This window comes from Carassius carassius, chromosome 44 (assembly GCF_963082965.1).
Source record: "Carassius carassius chromosome 44, fCarCar2.1, whole genome shotgun sequence".
In the NCBI taxonomy this organism is placed as follows: domain Eukaryota; kingdom Metazoa; phylum Chordata; class Actinopteri; order Cypriniformes; family Cyprinidae; genus Carassius; species Carassius carassius.
Genome location: NC_081798.1, coordinates 4,411,344 through 4,432,421, shown reverse-complemented (window position 1 = coordinate 4,432,421; position 21,078 = coordinate 4,411,344). Strand labels below are relative to the sequence as shown.

General features: G+C 39.7%; 2 protein-coding genes across 16 annotated transcripts in view; both read right to left on the bottom strand.

Annotated features, from left to right (window-relative positions):
• LOC132126270 (protein ECT2-like) overlaps window positions 1-943 on the bottom strand; it is a 28,879-nt gene extending 27,936 nt beyond the window's left edge. For 3 of the 8 annotated variants that reach the window (XM_059537422.1, XM_059537421.1, XM_059537423.1), the window contains exon 1: window positions 621-940. The gene's annotated coding sequence lies outside the window, so the exon portion shown is untranslated. Of the gene's footprint in view, window positions 1-620 lie in introns of all 8 variants that reach the window. The other 5 variants (XM_059537420.1, XM_059537418.1, XM_059537417.1 and 2 more) reach the window with 3 other exon arrangements.
• Window positions 944-3,343: 2,400 nt separating this feature from the next.
• Window positions 3,344-21,078, bottom strand: part of mcf2l2 (MCF.2 cell line derived transforming sequence-like 2) — a 62,524-nt gene continuing 44,789 nt past the window's right edge. For 4 of the 8 annotated variants that reach the window (XM_059538234.1, XM_059538236.1, XM_059538233.1 and 1 more), the window contains exons 27-34: window positions 15,053-15,148; window positions 14,302-14,385; window positions 12,511-12,582; window positions 10,945-11,034; window positions 10,574-10,689; window positions 9,075-9,190; window positions 6,217-6,311; window positions 3,344-3,818 (exon numbers count right to left, since the gene is read on the bottom strand). In XM_059538234.1, coding sequence (XP_059394217.1) covers window positions 3,718-3,818; window positions 6,217-6,311; window positions 9,075-9,190; window positions 10,574-10,689; window positions 10,945-11,034; window positions 12,511-12,582; window positions 14,302-14,385; window positions 15,053-15,148 — 770 coding nt within the window. In that variant the 3' untranslated portion in view covers window positions 3,344-3,717. Of the gene's footprint in view, window positions 3,819-6,216; window positions 6,312-9,074; window positions 9,191-10,573; window positions 10,690-10,944; window positions 11,035-12,464; window positions 12,583-14,301; window positions 14,386-15,052; window positions 15,149-21,078 lie in introns of those variants that run through there. The other 4 variants (XM_059538235.1, XM_059538238.1, XM_059538239.1 and 1 more) reach the window with 4 other exon arrangements.

Sequence of the window (21,078 nt, the reverse complement as noted above, 5' to 3'; positions counted from 1 at the left end):
AAAATATATATATATATATATATATATAACTATGGAATGATCTGCCTATGCATGTTAAGCAGGCCTCTTCTTTATCTGTTTTTAAAACCCTTCTTAAAACCCATCTTTTCTCTTTGGCTTTTGACACCTAGTACGAAGTCGACTTTATTTACTTGATTCAATTTGTTACTTTGAATGCTTTTATTGTGTGGTTATAAATGGTACATATGTTTATTTTATCTGTTTTATTTTTATTTATTTATTTATTTTTCTGTACAGCACTTTGGTCAACTTTGTAAAGTGCTTAACAAATAAAGTTGGTATGGTATGGTATATATATGATTGCATTGATAAAATGCAGTTGCAGCTCATTAGCGACCAAATGAGTAAACAAAACATTAAATATGTCTATATGTAAACATTGAAATGTTAACTTTTTAACAGGTAACGTTAACGAATGAAAGCATCGCATATTGTAAAGATCTGTCAGGTTTTTACAGAGCAATGCGTTGACAGCTTGATTGGCAGCTGCTGCAGTGCACTATGGGCTCGCGCAAAAGCTAGCCAACTTCTAAACAAAATAAAATCTTTCCAACAGAGTCTTGTATTTAGAATTAAGCAGATGCATGATGGAAACTTACCGTATGTGGATGGGATACGTCCGGATATATGCTGGAAAGGTTTTGATTAATGAAGAAACACTAAGAGTCCAGTTTAGCAATCTGGGTTTATGTTAGCCGAACTATTGATTAAAACTAAAGCGTAGGCACATAAACTACGCTCTCCTCGCAATGACACAAAAAGTTTACCTAAAGTGCAAAATAAAACGATTAAGTTAGGAAAATACGTTTTGATAGAATAGTAAGCCCATTGTATACGCTCTTTTGATAGGTGGTTCCGTTCAGCTCACTCACTGAATTCAAAAAAGCATGCAAACATGAGAGCCCAACGCCGATTGGCTGAGAGTGAAGAGCTCGGCGGAAGTTCTGAGGCGACGCCTCTGATTGGCTGATGAATTCAAACGACGACGCATGGCACGCTGTGGAGTCAGCGCAGCGGTTCTGTCCGTGAATGAATGACATGAACATTGTGATTAAAACACAAGATACTGATACTGTAATCACAGTGCTGCAATTAAACTCATAAAGCATCCAGGAAAAATTTACACGCGAACTAAATGAGAACGTTTAACAATGAAACTCATTGTTCATCATCAACATTACGTTAAACATAGTTTCCATGGAAATGCAAATATTGTAAATCGTCATTAATATAATATAATATAATAATGGATTTTCAAGTGTAAAAGTATTAGTATTATAACTTATTATATTATATTATGCTTCTACACTTGGAAACCCCGTGGTACTATATAATACAATATAATATCGGATTTTTAAGTGTAGAAGCATTATTATATTATATTATATTATATTATATTATATTATATTATATTATATTATATTATATTATATTATATTATATTATATTATATTATATTATATTATATTATATCATGCTTCTACACTTGATAACCCTGTGGTATAATATAATATAATATAATATAATAAACATTGGATTATCAAGTACTAGTAATATTTATATCATATTAATATATTATATTATTTCATTCCATATTATCTACAAATACTTTGACTCTTGAAAACCCCATAATAATTTATTATGGTTTATTACGGTAGCAACTTCTGTAGTAATAATAGTATTTTAATGGTAGCTATGATTACCATGGTAGATTATGATACGTTGTTAATGAAACTAAATCAAGTCAATGTTTTATTGAACAAGTGAATGCATGATTTAATTATGAAATGTAATTTATTTCCTTCTCATTCGTTCACATCTTAAATCTGAACATTCTTGTCCAAAAAAATCTGTTATAAAAAATAAAACCCATCATCCTGCACTGTCCCGATGTGATGCCACCCCATTAACTTCCTTTAACCCGAGCAATGAGACTCGGTCTGCCCTCCGCTCATCCCTTTCCTGCTGACCGCAGTCTCCTTCTTTCTTCTGCCCGGCCTGCTTTCTGGGGACAACGACTCATGATAAATAGACTGCCAGGTGTCTTCAAAATCTTTAGACACCCTGAAGCTAAACCCAAGGACAAAGTGAAGGCAGCTTGAGTGCACTTTTTTAACATTCAGTTTCAATGCTCGTCACATCTCTCTGGGTCTTTGTGTCCCGCTTTCTCCACTCTCTTCCCTTCTCATCCGCCCCTCAGGAGTTTTTGGGAGTTTGAAAGACGCCCTCTGTAGAACAAAGACCAGTGAATCGTGCCTGGCCGTCTCTCTCATTTCTGTCCTCCTCTTAGATGCACACTTTAGTGTCACACACTCTCTTAAAAAGCTTCTAATTACAAAAGTTTTCAACCGGAAGGTTCTTAAAAGAAGTCATTCTTCATTATATCTTCATGACGTTTCTAACTTATATTTGGTTGGCTTTAATAGTCTCCATATGCAAAGTCACAGACATTGTTTTATAATGAATGTATTTCATTATGCATTTGGAAATGTACAGTTATGTAATACATACCGTCTGTAAGGAAGCTGTGAAAATGATGATGATACTACCAAGAATCACATCAGCATTCAATATCAAATCTTTGTGCTTAGATATTTACATTTAAGAAACTATCGGAAAGTAATTATCATTGTTAAATCGCAATCATATGTGGATATCTGCAGTTATGAGACAAAACTTTTGGCATCATTACGACATTCGCTGTCATCCAGTTCTTCATGTCAAAGCAGGAAGGATACAGTACATCTGATTTCTGTATTCGTTTTAGCACAAACTGACAACATTCATTAAATTAACAGTATCAGACGCTTTTACAGTACAGCTGGAATATTTATGCTACAACAATCATATTTCCTGAAATACATAGAAAAACATCTGAAGAGTAAATATCCCACATTTTTACTAGGTTTCCAGATTATATGTATAACCAGACCATGATAAAGATTGAATAGAGGCAAATATTCGAAGAGGATTAAAGATATTCAGCTTTACAAACAGCAGAGGAACAAAGTTTTACAGTAGGCTCATACAACTTTCATGTCAGAATATAAAAGAGAGTATAAATATTGTACATTACATTAGAGAATAATAATTCATCAAAAGTGCTGTGTTTTTGACCGACAGTCTCATAAGCAAACAAGCATTAAACAACAAAATCAAGTATATTTGAAGGAACTGGTAGTCATTGAAAAAAAATACCATGGAAGTCAGTGGCTATTTCTTCAAAATATCTTCTTTAGCAGAAGAAAGATATTTATAGAGTTTGGAGTAACATGAGAGTGAGTAAATGATTGTTTTTTTGTTTTTGTTTTTTGGGGGGGGGGGGGGGGGACTATCCGATTAAGAATTTCAGTGAAAGTTTCAGCAGGACAGAAAGGTCTAGAGTCTCTTCCTCTCAGTGTTTTCAAATGGCAGCCTCGGTGCAGATATCAGCGTCCAGCGTTCACAGAGATCCGGATATTTCTTTTCAAATGCCCCTGCGTTTGGTGCTAAGGCACAGCAGAGGGAAAGAGCGAAGGCTGCATGCTGAGTTTCTAACTCACGATTACAGAATGTTGTCAATGTTATGTGGAATCCGTTCTGTTCGGTCAGTTCCTTCAGCGGAGCAGATGTCTGTGTAGTATTATAAAAGATGTCGAGCTGTTGTCGAGTATGGTGTATAAGCACTACAGAAGGCGAGGACACATCACGGTGCGTTTAGCATGCAAATCTGCCGTCCTGAGCGGGACACGGCCCGGTGCTGTCATCTCCCTCCTCTGTATCGGTGAGGGCAGCGGTGCAGAGGTCACTAAAGATATCTAAAAAGCAGAGAATGAGAAGATCGATGAGTGACATAATATAAAGATTTTTTTTATTTTTTTTATTGAGAGCAACAGGGAATGGGGGGCAAAATAAAACCAGACCTAGCAACAGCCCTCAATCACAGCAAGGACAAGATCCATACAAACAAGAAAACAGAAATGGCATGACAAGGATGCAAACCTCCAGAGTTATTCCTGTGCTATACTTCTTTTTAAAAGGGATGAGGGTGTTTTGTTTCTGCCGGTAAGCAAAGGTGGAAAAGCATGAAGAGCAACATGAAAAGCATACAAACACAATATTACATTCAGCTTCAGATAGCTGCAGGGCTCAACAGTAAGGATTAATCTATGAGATTAATTTATTCATATAACTATATATAATTCCTGTAATATGTTATGTCTGTATAATTCCATTTAAGTAATTCCTTTGATTTTGCCATTAGTTTTTAGTATCATATTTAGGGAAAAAATTATATATATATATATAAAAGGAATTATTTAAATGGAATTATACAGACATTACATATTACAGGAATTACAATTATATGAATACAGTCTTTTGTGAAGAAAACGTAACTTTTTATTCTGATTTTAATATTAAAATATATTTAAATGTTTTTTTCTGTAACACATATAATATAACGTAATGTAATATTCATAAAATAAACAACATATTTTCCCTGACACACGCACACAGCATATATATATATATACACACACACACACAATAAAATATATTATATATATATAAAAAAAGATATATATATACCTGTATATATATTTACCTTTAAATATATATATATTTATATATATATACAGTACAGACCAAAGGTTTGGACACACCTTCTCATTCAAAGAGTTTTCTTTATTTTCATGACTATGAAAATTGTAGATTCACACTGAAGGCATCAAAACTATGAATTAACACATGTGGAATTATATATGGAATTATATACATAACAAAAAAGTGTGAAACAACTGAAAATATGTCATATTCTAGGTTCTTCAAAGTAGCCACCTTTTGCTTTGATTACTGCTTTGCACACTCTTGGCATTCTCTTGATGAGCTTCAAGAGGTAGTCACCTGAAATGGTCTTCCAACAGTCTTGAAGGAGTTCCCCGAGAGATGCTTAGCACTTGTTGGCCCTTTTGCCTTCTGTCTGCGGTCCAGCTCACCCCTAAACCATCTCGATTGGTTTCAGGTCCGGTGACTGTGGAGGCCAGGTCATCTGGCACAGCACCCCATCACTCTCCTTCTTGGTCAAATAGCTCTTGATGCCTTCAGTGTGACTCTACAATTTTCATAGTCATGAAAATAAAGAAAACTCTTTCAATGAGAAGGTGTGTCCAAACTTTTGGTCTGTACTGTATATATATGTGTACACACACACACACACACACACACACACAGAGAAACACAGTATACACAAACGCATGCATGCACACACACATTTATTATTTCAACATTATTATAATAAGATATATGTATGCATGTATGCCTCAATATTATCACAATTTATACATTACTGTTCAAAACTTTTTTTTAGCATAAATTTTAGATAAATTTAACAAGGATGCATTAACATTTACATTATTACATAAGATTTGTTTTTCTAAATAAATGCTGTTCTTTTGACATTTCAGGGTTTACATAAAATATCAAGCATTTCAACTGTTTTCAACCTTATCAGCATGATTTCTGAAGGATCACGTGACACTGAAGACTGGAGGAACTGCTCTTAAAAATTAAGCTTTGCAATCAAAGGAATGAATGACATTTTAAAAAAAATATATAGAAAATAGAATTTCAATTGTAATAATACTTCACAGTATTACTTTTTGTGCTGTGTTTATTTTATGTATATCTGTTATATATGTAAAATGCCAGCAGTGCAAAAATCCTTATAGTTGAGTCCAGAGCCGCCTCTGCTCTTAGTCAAAGCTTTAAAGGAATAAGCAGTACATTGTTATTATAGGAGAGCAAGTGTATGAGAAAACCAGACAAACAAGACCAAAAGTGGCATTGTGAGCATGCCAAGTTTTCATGGAATGAAGTGCATGCCTGTGGAGGTGATGTCATGCACACCTCTTCAAAAAAAAAAGCAGACTGCGCAAATAGGTGCCTCCGTCAGTCTCGCCGCCCACTTATCTATAGATCTCAAATTACAGCTGGCTTGTCTCAAGACAAGTGTGCATTCACATGTAAGGTTTGTGTTTGAGTGAGAAGGGACTGAGTGACATCAGAGGTCAAAGTGTGGATGTAATCCACACACAGTGCAGCAGCTAGCAGTCTATGTGTCCAATAGCTATGAATGAATTTTCTGGTGACCATCAGCCAGAGTGATGATGTCAGTCATGCCCTTCTGCTGCTCATCCCGGGATTGGTGTGTGGTACCAGAGTTACTGTAAAGGTCTACTCCCTCTGCTGTGGACTGCAGGACAGTGGGCGGCACCAGTCCTGTCTTCTGAGTTCTAAGGTTCTTGACTAGCCTAGAACATGAGAGACAGTGTTCATCTTCAACGGGAGCAAGAACTTCCAGCTTTGTGCTAGAGAACCTGGAGCTCAACAAGGGTTCAGTATATGATCGGTTGACTGCTTGGAATTGTAATTCAGACAACAAAAAAAAGGTTATTTGTGGTGGCCAACAACACAAAACAATATATAGCCTACTAAAAAAAAAAAAAATTATTAAGCCGCAACGCAACTGGAATGCAGCCATCCACAAGAAGAGTTGGTATGGATAATAGGATCCATATCTGATCCAATGGACAAACTAATCTATAAACTTTAATCTATAATACTGATTTTGCAAGTTGTGGAAAATCTTGATTTTCCAGGTTGACACTGCCCTCTTGTGGTCAGGAGCATTTCTGCTGTTAATTCTGTGGCTTAACTCCATTGTATTTTGAAAATGTCTTTGCTCTGTAAGTGTTGTGTTGGGCACCATAGACCACCTTAGTTACAGGTTTAGCTACATTGATGCAATTAAGTTTTATTCACTTGTTATGTAGCACCTAAAGGGGCATGGGTAATGGGAGAAATTAGATGAGAGGAAAAATTACATTTCTAATTCTGTGCTATTGCGTTCCCTTCACTTGCAAAATATTCATGTTCCCCTAAGAAACATCGCATTCGCTTGCAAATCTTCCGCATTTTCTTGCAAAACCTTCACATTCCTCTGAGAAACACTGCATTTGCTCGCAAAACTGTCATGTTTCCTCACAAAACTTTTGTTCCCCCAAAAACATTACATTTCCTCGCAAACTTTTGCATTTACTTGCACAACTTAAAAAAAATTTCACAAAACTTTTGTATTCCCACAAGAAACATTGTCTTCGCTTGCAAAACTATTGCATTTTGTTGTTGTTGTTGTTGCAATACTCACATTTTTTTCTCACAAAATTTCACACTCCCCAAAAGAATATTGCATTTGCTCACAAAACGTTTTTCCTTCCAAAAAACGAATATATTTCCTCGCAAAACTTTGGCATTACCTGGAGACACTTTGCATGAAGTGCTTGTAAAATTTCTGCTCTTTCTTTGCATTTTCTTGCAAAAATGCAACATTTTTTCATATAACTTTTGCATTTTCCCAAGAAACTATGTTTCGCGAGTGACAGCAAAATGGGTGATGAAAATAACGTGGGAGTCAAAACTATATTTCAATGATTTTGAGTGAAGACAAAGTTTCTTTTTTTCCAATGGTATAATTACATTTGGGAGTTGATCATAAAACACTATGTCAATTAAAATAATTGTCGATATATTTCCTGAATTTTCTAACCGGATCTGAATAATTTTCCAGGACCATGACAGATTGTTAATATACAGTAAGAACATGTCCTACTCTGGGCAAGTTTGGTGCACTGTGAAAGTTGGGCAAGTTTTTTGTAGAGGTTTATTGGTTATACTATGGGATGTTGGGATTACGTTTTGTGATATTGGTGATCAGTATCAATGCAGAAAAAACAGCAACCACAACCAGTTTCTTGACTGTATATATTATATCGCATACACTCCTGACACAACTGAGCAAACTCCAAAGCATCCAGTGGCTCAACATGTGAAGCTAGCTACCTAAACTTTAGCTCAGCTCTGCACGATGTCAAAACATCCACATCCATGAAAGCTTGAAAACGTCTTATGAAGGGTTCGAGGGGGATTGATTGGTGAGCAAAGAAAACTTTCAAACACTTTACAAAGCAGAAACTCAAGTGCTGAAATTGACTGGAGAGAGTTTCCAAGATTAAATATGCATGAGATACTTCAGCATACTGCTGGCTTTTTCATTTCATTTTAGAAATGTTACTAAGTGCAGATTAGGTGGTATTCAGCACCAGCAGGCTGGGCATCAGACCCCTGTGAAACCACTTTTCCATGTTGGCCTTTGGAGACAATTGGGTAAAAAAAAAAAAAAAATAATAATAATAATAAAATAAATGACATGCCAAGTTCTTAGAAATGCACTAGTTTCCTGTGTTTTTAAAAAACCTTTTCAATTTAACATCTTTGAAAATAACATTTTTTTTACATATATTTTTTATAGACTTATATTATGAATTATTATTTCATAAATATCAAGTTTTTTGGAAAGTCTCACCACATGACATTTTACATTTACACTATAAACAACCTTGCCTTGACATAAAAAGGTCAAATTATATCTTAAAGGATGTCAGATGGTCTGCAGGGGTCGCTGTGATATAACTTCCTGTTTTATGTTTATTCCTGAAAAAGAATAAAGCATTATTCCTAACTACCCAATAAGGTTTCTTTTCAATAAATTAAGAAAATAATTCTTTTAATATGCCTTTTTTTCCCATCAATATGACATCAGGACAGTTGTATCACCCTGACAAAAATTAGTTTTAATACATCAATTAAAAACACACCCATTATAAAAGGGGTGAATTGAATTCCTTTTTTTTAAATTAATTTTTGAATAAATTAAAAAGGAAAAAAGTGGCACAAGAAAAAAATCACATCATTAACCCAATTTCTATGTTGTCCAACAAGCCGTCTTTTTAAAGAATACATTTTTTGAAAGAAATCAACAAAATAACTCATTCTCATCATGTTTTAATGAAACTCTTATTTCAAAATTGCGGGGTTTTAAAGCAAAAACTTACAGCAACGATAACATATGTCAAACGAAAGAGAGTTTCACTATTGACTGTCAGGTGTTTAGTGAAGGCCTCTGACTGCAGCATGGGACACCTGCAGGAACATACAGTACTGTACTCATTACTCACCAGTGGCCATTCTCCGACTCTTCTAGGAACTGTACTAAATCTCCTGCCTCGACGGAAAGTTCCTGAGCAGTACCTGACTCGTACGTCAGCTGCACCTGATAGCGATCATTATCCCCCTTAAGAGAAAGAAAGAAGAGCATGATTTATTTCAGGGTCATGGCACCAATTTTGGCTTTACTTGTAACTGGACAGATAAAGGTAGGAAAGTTAGATTCAATCAGGGATGTGTGTGTGTTTAGTCAGTGGAAATCATATCTGTTGTTTATTTAAGGATGCCCTCTGGTGGTAGGAACCATATATATAACATTTAAATCCGCCTGGCTGCTGTTAAAAAAGGTTCTGACTGACTCTGTCACTGAGCCTTTTTACTGAAGCAGATCTCCTTTCCTCATGCATCAAGCAGAAGGATTAAACAAAGAAACTCCCCTGTGTGTTTTAGAGTCTAAGAAAATCTGACCTCCTTTCTGTGTTAATTGTGAAACATTGTGAGACCCTGTCTTTTATCGTAGATTCCTTATAATTAGTCAAATCTCTCAGTTTTTATACTTTCTGTTTGTTAGTTTCTTACCTGAAAGGGACATTTTAACCAAAAGTGAAAATTGTGAAAATTTAACCTTTTTTGGTCATATTTCAAAATATATATTTTTTATTTTTAAAATTTCAAATTATAGATTTATTTTTGCCCCCTCCTCAAAAAAAAAAAACTTACTAATGAAACCTTAATAGCCTATGAAAATATTTAATTTGTGTGTGAAAAATAATAAATAATAATGAAAAATGATTGTACAAATACATTTTAAATGTAAAAAATATACTTTTTTAAATGAAAATAAATATTTTGAAAAGAAAAAACATTTTAAACGTTATTGAGGTCCAAAAGACAACATTTTCCTAAATATTTTCATTTTTTAACAAATTATTTAAACTGCATAATGTCAAACTATTACTATTCTTGAAAAACTATTAGGATGAATTATTATGAAAACATTACATGTGTGTGAAAAATAAGTAATTCAAAAACATTTTAAATTATTTTACTTTTAAAATGAAAATGTTAATGTATAAATATAAAAAAATTAATTAAATGAGGTCCAAATGATGGTGGACCTTGAGATATTTTTCAAAATATCTTTACAAACTGTTCAAAATGTGTAATTTCAAATTATCAGTGAAGAAAACATAAAATTCTAACAAAGTATTTAATGTGTGAATTATAATAATAAGTAAAATAATTTACAAATACATATGAAATAAATGTAAAGGTTTAAATAATTATTATTATGGCTATTATTTAGCATTCCACAGAAGAAAGAAAGTCATAGTTTGGGATGACATGAGAGAGTAAATAAGGACAGGCTTCTCATTTTAGGGTGAACTACCCCTTTAAGGATTATTTGACTTTTATTTTTCCCCTCCATACAAATTTGAAAGGTTTCAAGGGACTGAATGAAATATGTGGACAGAATGTGGATAAAGACATGGTAGACCCAGACACATACGTTTTTGTTATGTCCTTCATCCTCTCCATCTGAGGAAATGGAGAGATCTTCAGCACTTGATGGAATGGTCTCAAAATCCTCAGCGTCCATTGATGGCAGACGCCGTTGACTCCATCCTGGAAAATAGTACACATGAGTTAACATCTTTCAGTAAAAACCTTATGAGAGACGATGCTCAGGGGATAGTCTAGTGCTCGAGTTTGCCAGAAAAATCTTCTGTGAAAGAGAGACAAGATGTTGAAGCACTCAATGAAAATAACTCTTGACAGATTCTGTCACCGTCAGGCATCGAATGAGGAATGAAAATAGACGAAAACACCCGCCAGAACCCAATATGATTGGCATATCACTGCCTCTTTTCACATGATTACCTGGTTGAGACGCAGACCTCGGCACAGCGGGCTTGGTACCGGCAGTACCTTTACTTTTGCTCTCAGCAGGAAGTGCACCTCGCATGGTGTCTGTGAGGAAATTCACTGTCTTATCAAACATGACCTCTTTAATGGCAGCATTGCAGGTGAAACAGAACCTCACATTAGCATCCATGAATCAGTAACAGTCAACCGTTGAAAAAATAACCACAGGACCTCTCTCACACCAATGGAAAACTACACACAACCTTATCTGAACAAGAGAGAGCATGACAAAACAAGGCGCAGCACCAATTCAGAAGGCAGAGGGGAAGGAAACACGATAGATTTGGAGGATGATACACACTTAAGATGAGCTGAAAACCACCACCACCGCAGTGCAAAAACACACGTCGAAATCGGGACAGGTAAACAAAATAAGGATCAAATGAAATCTGGTAGCCTGATGGTTCAAATGAATGCAGGTTCAGCAACGCACGAGACTTTTTCGAAATTGGTAATAATGAGTCAGAAATGACAAATCAGTAATGTTTGGCCATGTATACCAATTTATGACTCTCTTGGAGTTTCTCGTGAAATTAAAATAACTGTGTAGTTATTTTTTTAAAGAAAACCTAATATTCCTTGAAAGAAAAAAGGATTTAAAAAAAATAAATATTAACAATGTTTTTAAAATTAAAAAGCATTTATATATTTTTTTTTAAATAATATAATATAGTAATATTAATAATAAAATGATAAACACTTGCTAAACTAATTCACGTAAAATATAAACATTACATTATTTTATATATATATATATATAATATATATATATATATATATATATAAAGAAAAACCTATATTTACAAAGTTAAAGAAATATTAATAAATGTAAACACAATAACAATAATAAAATGATAAACACTTGCTAAATAAATCCATGTAAAGACATAAATATTCCATTATATATATATATATATATATTCACATATATATATATATATATATATACATATTTATATATATATATATATATATATATATATATATATATATAAAATAATAATATGTGCTATTTAATTTTTTTTTATTAACCTTATATTATGTGTTGAGCCCTGCTAATGGAAGTTAATAAAAATATAATAACAAAAAGTAATATTTGCTAAATAATTTCAAAAAGAAATACATGTGAATGTTTTAATTAATATCAACAACAATGCTAATACATAAACAACTAAGAAATAAATGGATGTGTATATGTAAATATTAAATTATTCTTAATAATAATTATTCTTTTTTTAAATAATAAACAGCACATTAAATGCATGTAAAATAAATAAATATTAAATTATCAATAATAATTTTAAATAAACTAATTTTGTAAGATTACAAATTTGCATTGTACCCTTAACTCCAAGTTGTTCCAGTCAGAACAATAATGTCCTTGCAAACAGTGTGCAGTTGCTTTGAATAAAAACCATCTGGCCACTTATTATAATCAATAAATGAATAAAAAAAAAAAAAAACAAGCATCTTACAAGGACTATGTTCAACATGCAGCATGCCGTGCTGTCCACGTGGTACCTTCATAGCCAAACGGTGTAGGGTCGCTCTTGATCTGATGCCTCTTGCTCTTAAGGCTAGAGGAGAGAGGAACTAAGCACAAACATGCATTTCTTTTAGAAAAGAAGTCCAGCTCATCTATCACAATCTCTCAACCTATCCATCCAAGATTAATTATCACAATAATCTTTCATTATTCCCCTGCAGTGGCAACGCTTTCATTACAATAAAAGAGAATAATGGCACCACAAGAAACAAAAGGCTCATGTGCATCTAAATTCTCATTTACATTCCCAGAGCTGTGCGGCGGGGCTACACTGCTAAATGTCACACCACATCCCAAATGTCAGCTTATCAAGTCAGTATTTATTATTCAATGCAGCTGTCCCTTCATGTTTTTGGGGGGATTAATTTGCTGTGAAGTGCACAGTTTGATTTCGTACGAGCTGTAATGAAGAAGCCTGGAATGTCAAAGGATCATAGCACAATATGAAAAATGTAGCAATGCCAGTCTCTGTGTAAAAGGCCCAGGTGTAAGGTGCTTCCCACAGGACTTTCAGGTCAGGCCAGAGGGCTGCTCAACTTCTGAATAAGCGGGACAGGCCCACCCAGCAGTACATTCAGTAAAGGTACCGTATTTTCCGGACTATAAGTCGCACTTTTTTTCATAGTTTGGCTGGTGCTGCGACTTATAGTCAGGTGCGACTTATTTATCAAAATAATTTAATGAACCAAGTGAAATGAACCAAGAGAAAACATTACCGTCTACAGCCGCCAGAGGGCCCTCTCGCGGCTGTAGACGGTAATGTTTTCTCTTGGTTCTAAATGAATGCGACTTATAGTCCAGTGCGACTTATATATGTTTTTCCCTCATCATTACGTATTTTTGGACTGATACTCAGGTGCGACTTATAGTCCGAAAAATACAGTAGTATTGAGAGAGTTGAACAATGACAGGCGGCTGTTTTTGAATGATCACATGTACACTACTACTGTACGGTCAGTACAAATATTTTAAAGAAATCAATGCCTCAATTCAATAAGCATGCATTAAATTAATCAAAAGTGACAATAAATGGATGGTCACAAAAGATTTCTATTTTAAATAATTGTTGCTCTTTCAAACTTTCTATTCATCAAAGAATCCCAAAAAATATCTATTACAGTTTCCACAAAAACATTAAGCATAACTATTTAATATGTTGCAGCATATTAAAATGATTTCTAAAGGATTGTACGATAATGAGCAGTGGAGTAATGATGCTGAAAATGTCTTTCAAATTCATATTCAGCTGAATACAATTTAAAAATATTTTTAATATGGTAATTTAAAAATGAAAATATTTTTAATATGGCTATTTTAAATGGTAATCATATTTTACAATACAGTAAAACTTGGTGAGCTTAAGATACTACTTTCAAAAACTTTGTTACTGCATTATATACTGTATTGTATATATGAATAAAACAGCAATACTGATGATATAAAGAGAACATTACTCTTAAACCACTCCTCTTAATTGATTTATTTTATAAAAAAAATGTGGTGGGGGGGCTAAAATGTCAACAGAACTGGTATCAAATACTTTTTGGTCATTTTGTAATTGTTATGACCACAGAACAGGTTTTATCAAAGAGATTTAAAGCGGCATGATAATAACGCAGCAAGCAAACTACAATACGCAAACATTGCATGCTGATATTATAATGCTCTATTGTGTCACTTGCAGGGGTTTCATATCTTCTGACCCTGCTAAAACAATGCTTAGAGGTGATCCTGCACCAAATTAAAACCACAAGCCGTTTTTGTACCTTTATTGCGCGGTGCAGAGGAGGAGCTGACAGTCGAGGCTAAAGAAAAGCGGCGTGTGACCTCTGTCTCCTTAGGTGTGGGTTCTGAAGTGAAAGGCAGGGGTGGGTTAGTAGTTAGTCTGGTTAATAAACAAAACAGGATGAAGTGGTCAAATGAGAGACAGAAGGTTGCATGCGAAAACCTATTTGAGGTGGACTAAAGTTAGCCATGTTTAGCAATGGTGCTCATATGGGAGGTAGAGTTCAAATCCCACGATAGATAGATAGATAGATAGACAGACAGACAGACAGACAGACAGACAGACAGACAGACAGACAGACAGACAGACAGATAGATAGATAGATAGATAGATAGATAGATAGATAGATAGACAGATAGACAGATAGGCAGATAGACAGATAGACAGATAGATAGATAGATAGATAGATAGATAGATAGATAGATAGATAGATAGATAGATAGATAGATAGATAGATAGATTATGACATTTGCTAAAGCTCTAAGAATCTCAGTTCTTCTGTTGTCTTCAGCGGATGCTAACCTGCTCTGCACACAATTCAGATTCTCTGAGAATGCAAATATTCTGCGATGACAAAGATCTTGAATGTCCCATGTTTCTTTCAAAAGTCACTCACGTCGGAAAAAAGGCTTGAGTGATCTCAGAGACGAGTGACAGAGTGATGACAATGAATTTCAACAACAGGCACACCAGGATGAGATGACGGACGAGCCATGATGCTGTGCTGTTACCTGCGGGGAGAGACCTGCGGTTTGACAGGCCCTGTAAGGTGAAGCGCTTTCTAGCGAGAGTAGATCGCTCCGAGCCGAGGCTGGCTGAAGCGTTAGCTAGAAGAGGAGAGGACATGGCTGCGGTTAAAGCAGCAGGTAGAAAACGGTGGAGGGTTAGGTGAACAGCAGGGAAAAGGATCTGTCATGAAAAATAATCCTTTTGGCTGTGATGGAGTGGCCCATATTTGTGACCCTGGAGCACAAAACCTTAAATCACTTTATATTTGTAGCAATAGCCAAAAAAAACATTGTATGGGTCAAAATTATCAATTTTTCTTTTATGCCTTTTAAGTAAAGATCATGTTCCATGAAGATATTTTGTAAATTTCTTACCGTAAATATATCAAAACTTAATTGTTTGATATAAATGATTGATTTGTAACATGCATTGCTAAGAATTCATTTGGAAAACTTTAAAGGTGATTTTCTCAGTTTTTTGTTTTTTTTTGCACCCTCAGATTACAGATTTTAAAAGTTAAATAGTTGTATCTCAACCAAATATTGTCAGATTCTAATAAACCATACATCATTGGAAAGCTTATTTATTCAGCTTCAGATGATGTATAAATCTCAGTTTTGAAAAATTGACACTTAAGACTGGTTTTGTGGTCCAGGGTCACTTATGCATTTTTTTGTTGCATTAACCCCTTCAGGTGATATTGGGTTTTATGTCTCCCCATTTATCCAGATGTTAGACCATCTTGGAAACAAAACAAGTTTCAGGATCTTATAAATGTATAAGTCATGTCATACTGTATACAAACATACAGCAGACACATATTTGACATATTAAAAAAAAAAAGTTCCTGAGGGTCTGTTTGAATGATAAAACTGGGTTTAAAAAAAAAAGACATTTATTATGGTACAAAGTTCTCTTACGAGAGCTCTCTCGTACTGCGTCTTAATACTGAAGCAAAAAATTATCCTTAATTTTGTATTTTTGTAAAGCGCATTTGCAGCAGTACACAGCCATAGGCGAGACGGCTCGTTCGCTCATTGGCTTGTTCTGCGGCAACTGCACAGCCTATCGAGCGCGGGCTGATGCAACATCAGACCAATAAGGGCGCTTCGCGCCCTTCTTGCCACTTCCCGCCGAAACGGGTGTGGCCCAACCTATAAAAGGAGCTCGAAAAGGCTGACTCACCTGATTTTTCATCTCTTCAGCGAAGCTCACGCATCGCTGGATCACGGAGGAAGCAAGCGCCGTCTGAGAAAGCACATCAGCAGGACGAGCCATTCTGAAGCTGCTGGCATCGCCGCCTTCCACTGCCGTTCCTGCTGCGCTATCCGGCGCCTATATCCTTTCAATCCTGTTATATCCAAGCTGTTCTTTATGTGTGTGTGTGTGTTCGCCCTGCGACACACACTCGTAAAAGAGCTCGCGTCTTTTTTAAGATGCCTTCCTGCGGCTCGTCAGAGCCCCACTCAGCGAGGGAGGCCGGTACGTCATCTGTGTCTCCTGCCTGGTTGAAGATCATGCAGCGCTCGCTCGCTGACGGCGGATAACCCCACTGCGAGCTGTTGCCATGGTGACTCTGAGGACTCGCCTGGCCTTTTTCTCTGAGCCTGCATTCTCCGCTGCGCTAAGGCGCCGTAAAAGCATCGCTTCCAACGGATTCCGGAACCGTCTTCAGCTCAACCGAGCTCGCCGGTTCGCCCTGCTTCACCGGCCCCCCCTGCATCGCTTCCCGGTGGGCAGCGCCCGCTGTTTGCCGGCGCGTCGTCCGAGGAAGTCGATCTCAGGGCCGCGTCGGGGGAAGAGGACACGCGCTCTCTGCTAGCTTCGGGCAGTGAGGGCTGGGCGAGCTCCGAGGATCTCGCGCCTTCTGCTCAGAAGCCCAGCAGACGAGCTGACATCGAGAAGGAGCCGGGGCGAATGCTCGTGTTGGCCGCGATGAGTCTCGGCCGTGAGTGGTTTGCACCAGCGCCCCCCCCTCTCGTTCCCGGCTGGATGGTATTTCCTTTTCGGATGAGCGCACTTCTCAAAGCCCGCCTCTTTTCTTCCTGAGCTTCACGAAGAGGTGGCGAAGGCTTGGAACGCTCCATATTCGGCACGAACTCGTTCGTCTGTCTCACTAGCATTCTCCACACTGATGATGCTAAAAACAGGAACTACCACTCACTTCCGCCGGTGGAACAGGCGATAGCGACGCACCTTTGTCCGCCCTCTGCTGGACGGCGGCAAAAGCGGTGTTGCCATCTAAAGCCTGCTGTGTGACGCTGCGTCGGCACTACTAACGATGGCTGCTTCATCGAAGCGCAGGTGTACGAGTTCCGCTGTGGCCGAGCTCTCACCCAAGCGCGCCGCTGTTTCAGTTCCAGGAATTGTGACTGTCTCAGCGTTTTCTGCAATGCGCAAGCCTGCACAGTTGCCCGCTTGCCTGCACACAAAAGCCGTTATCACAACAGCTTCAGCAACGCAGCTCGAGACCCCCGTTCTCCCTCTACTGGCCGTCGCCCCGCGCCGCGGGGACCGCGGCAGAGGATTACGGTGAGGCCGGGAGCCCCGAAGCCATCCTAGGAAAGCCATCTACGCATGCTGCATGACGCTGCGTCTGCACTACACACGATGGCTGCTTCATTGAAGCGCCGGTGTACGAGTTCCGCTGTGGGCGGGCTCTCACCTAAGCGCGCCGCTGTTTCAGTTTCCAGAGATTGTGACTGTTTCAGCGTTTTTTGCAATGCGCAAGCCTGTACGGTTGCCCGCTTGCCTGCACACGAAAACCGTTATCACGGCTACCCAGATATTTCCCGAAAAATGTGTAATTTCTGGTGTCCCGGCCACGGCCGATGGTGCTATAAATGTAGTGACGATGCCCACTGCTCAGTGCCCATCTCCACATATAAGCACAGCCCTTCACACAGGGCTTGCGCCCATAAAAGCGACTCAAGTCGATCACGCGCACTACATAGTAGACGTGCCCACTCCTCAGTGCCCACAATCACTATGTCACACGCGTCATGTGGTTTCTGTAAAAATGAAACCCGTGCACGTTCGTCCGGCCACGGCCGATGGTGCTATAAATGTAGTAACGATGCCCACTCCTCAGTGCCCATCTCCACATGTAAGCACAGCCCTGCACACAGGGCCTGCGCCCATAAAAGCGACTCAAGTCGGTCGCGCACACTGCATAGTAAACGTGCCCAACCCTCAGTGCCCACAATTACTATGTCACACGCGTCATGTGGTTTCTGTAAAAACGAAACCCGTGCATGCTCGTCCGGCCACGGCCGATGGTGCTATAAATGCAGTGACGATGCCCACTACCCAGTGCCCATCTCCACATGTAAGCACAGCCCTGCACACAGGGCTAGCCCACATAAGATCGACACAGATCGGTCGAGCGCGCCACATAGTAAACGTGCCCACTTCCCAGTGCCCACATACACTATGTCACATACGGCGCAGGGCTTCTGTAAAAACGAGGCCCGTGCACGTACATTCTGCACAGGCAGACAGCGAGTTGAAAGTGGTAAAAGTGCACACATGCAGCCCACGGTTACTCGCAGATATATCGAGTCCCACGGGACCTGCTCAGCCTCCCTCCAGTCGGTTAAGCGCCGGAACGGGGTCGAGGAAGAGCGATCTGCCCGCTGTGATCAGCGCGCTCCCCGCCTCAGATGCGCAGCACACTCGAGCGCCGCCGTTGCCCAGTCAACAGAGCGCGTTTCGCATCCAGCCCTTAGCCATTCATGCAGATGCATGGTCAGTGCTTCCAGGGGTTTCGGATTGGGTGCTAGGCATTATAAAGAGAGGCTACTCGCTACAGTTTTCTCGACGCCCACCGCGCTTTTCAGCGCGCGTCGAAACTACGGTCAAAACAGAAGTAGCACACATACTTCGGGCAGAAATATCAAAACTGTTGAGCAAAGGGGCTGTAGAGCCTGTGTCTCAAAGCGGGGGGGGGGGCTGTACAGCAGATACTTTCTGGTGCCCAAGAGAGACGGGGGTCTCAGGCCCATACTGGATCTAAGACAGCTGAACAAGGCTTTGATGAAACGCAGTTTCAAAATGCTCACGACCAGGAAGCTCCTCGCGCAGATTCGCAGAGGGGACTGGTTCATGTCAATAGATCTGAAGGACGCGTATTTTCAAATACAGATAGCGTCAAACCACAGGCGATATCTGAGATTCGCCTTCGAGGGCCAGGCATACCAGTTTGCAGTCCTGCCATTCGGCTTGTCCGTAGCTCCTCGTACGTTTACGAGGTGCATGGATGCAGCACTCGCTCCTCTCAGACTCAGAGGCATACGAGTGCTGAATTATTTGGACGACTGGCTGGTTCTGGCCCGATCATGAGCGGAGCTCGTGGACCACAGAGCCGTTTTACTCGATCACCTCGAGAAGCTCGGCCTCAATGTCAATTGGGCGAAGACTTCGCTGAACCCCAGTCAGACGATCCTGTTTCTGGGTATAGTTCTGAACTCGTGTTCCATGACGGCGCGGCTTTCACCACAGCGCGCGATGGGCATTCAGCGTGCAGCGAGTTCTTTCCGCTGTGGCGCGACTGTGTCGCTCAAACACTGTCAAAAGATGCTGGGTCTCATGGCCTCAGCATCTCCGGTTCTGCGGCTGGGCCTGCTCCGCATGCGCCCCCTGCAGTTCTGGCTGAAGGCTCAGGTGCCGCGCAGAGCGTGGGCGTCTGGCCGGCTGCATTTCAAGGTCGATCAGAGCTGTGTTGCGGCTCTAGCACCTTGGACAGCGAACGGCTGGTACCGATCAGGTGTAAGCCTGGGGACTTCCCCGAGTGTGAAAGTGGTGTCGACGGACGCCTCCACTTCGGGATGGGGAGCGCTGCTCGAAGGCAGACCGTCCTTTGGCCTATGGACAGAACGGGAAAAGCTCCATCATATCAACTGCCTGGAAATGCTGGCAGTGGAGAACGCGCTGACGCGCTTTTGTCCCCATATCAAGGATCACCACGTCGTAGTCCGTTCGGACAACATGTCCGTGGTGTCCTACATAAATCGCCAGGGCGGTCTCGGGTCCCGAAACCTGTGCAGGCTGACGGAACGCCTCCTGATTTGGGCTCAGCGCAACGTGCGCTCGCTGAGAGCAGTGCATGTGCCTGGACTGCAGAATCTGGGTCCAGACAGGCTGTCCAGAGGCAATGTTCCTACGGGCGAATGGTCTCTACACCCGCAAACAGTCCGGCTGTTGTGGGAGAGATCTGGCATGGCGGAGGTAGACCTCTTTGCGTCCCACGAAAACGCTCACTGCCCCGCGTTCTTTCCAAGAACAAAAGCGCGCTGTCACAGAGATGGCCGTGCTGCCCGCTTTATGCGTTCCCTCCCGTCTCCCTCCTTCCGCAGGTGATAGAACGGGTGAGAGAAACGAGATGTTCAATACTGCTTGTAGCACCTCTTTGGAAGAACCAACCATGGTTCCCAGATCTGATGCAGTTAGCAGATGTCGCCCCGTGGCCGGTACCGTTGAGGAGAGACCTCCTCTCGCAGGCCAGGGGCTCGATTTGGCACCCTCAACCGGAGTTGTGGTCCCTCTATGTATGGGCACTCAACGGTTACCCGCTGATCTCGCAGTGGGAGTGCTAAATACCATCACTCAGGCTAGAGCTCCGTCGACACGACGTCTGTATGCCTCGAAGTGGTCGGTGTTCTCCAGCTGGTGCACAGCTCGAGGTTATTCACCCCTTAGTTGTGAGGTGACGGAGGTCCTCTCCTTCCTTCAGGAGCTGTTGGATAAGGGCAGAGCCCCATCCACGCTCAAAGTTTATGTGGCTGCCATCGCGGCGTTTTCTGAAACGGCGTCCGGTCAGTCAATAGGAAGGAATGATTTAGTCATCCAGTTCCTCAGAGGAGCTAGGAGGCTGAATCCTCCCAGACCTCAGTCAGTCCCTATGTGGTACCTCGCGGCGGTTTTGGAGGCCTTGAAGGGTCCCCCTTTCAAGCCTATCCAATCGATTAGCCTTCAGCATCTGTCGTTCAAGACAGTATTCTTGTTGGCTCTCGCTTCTGTGAAGCGTGTG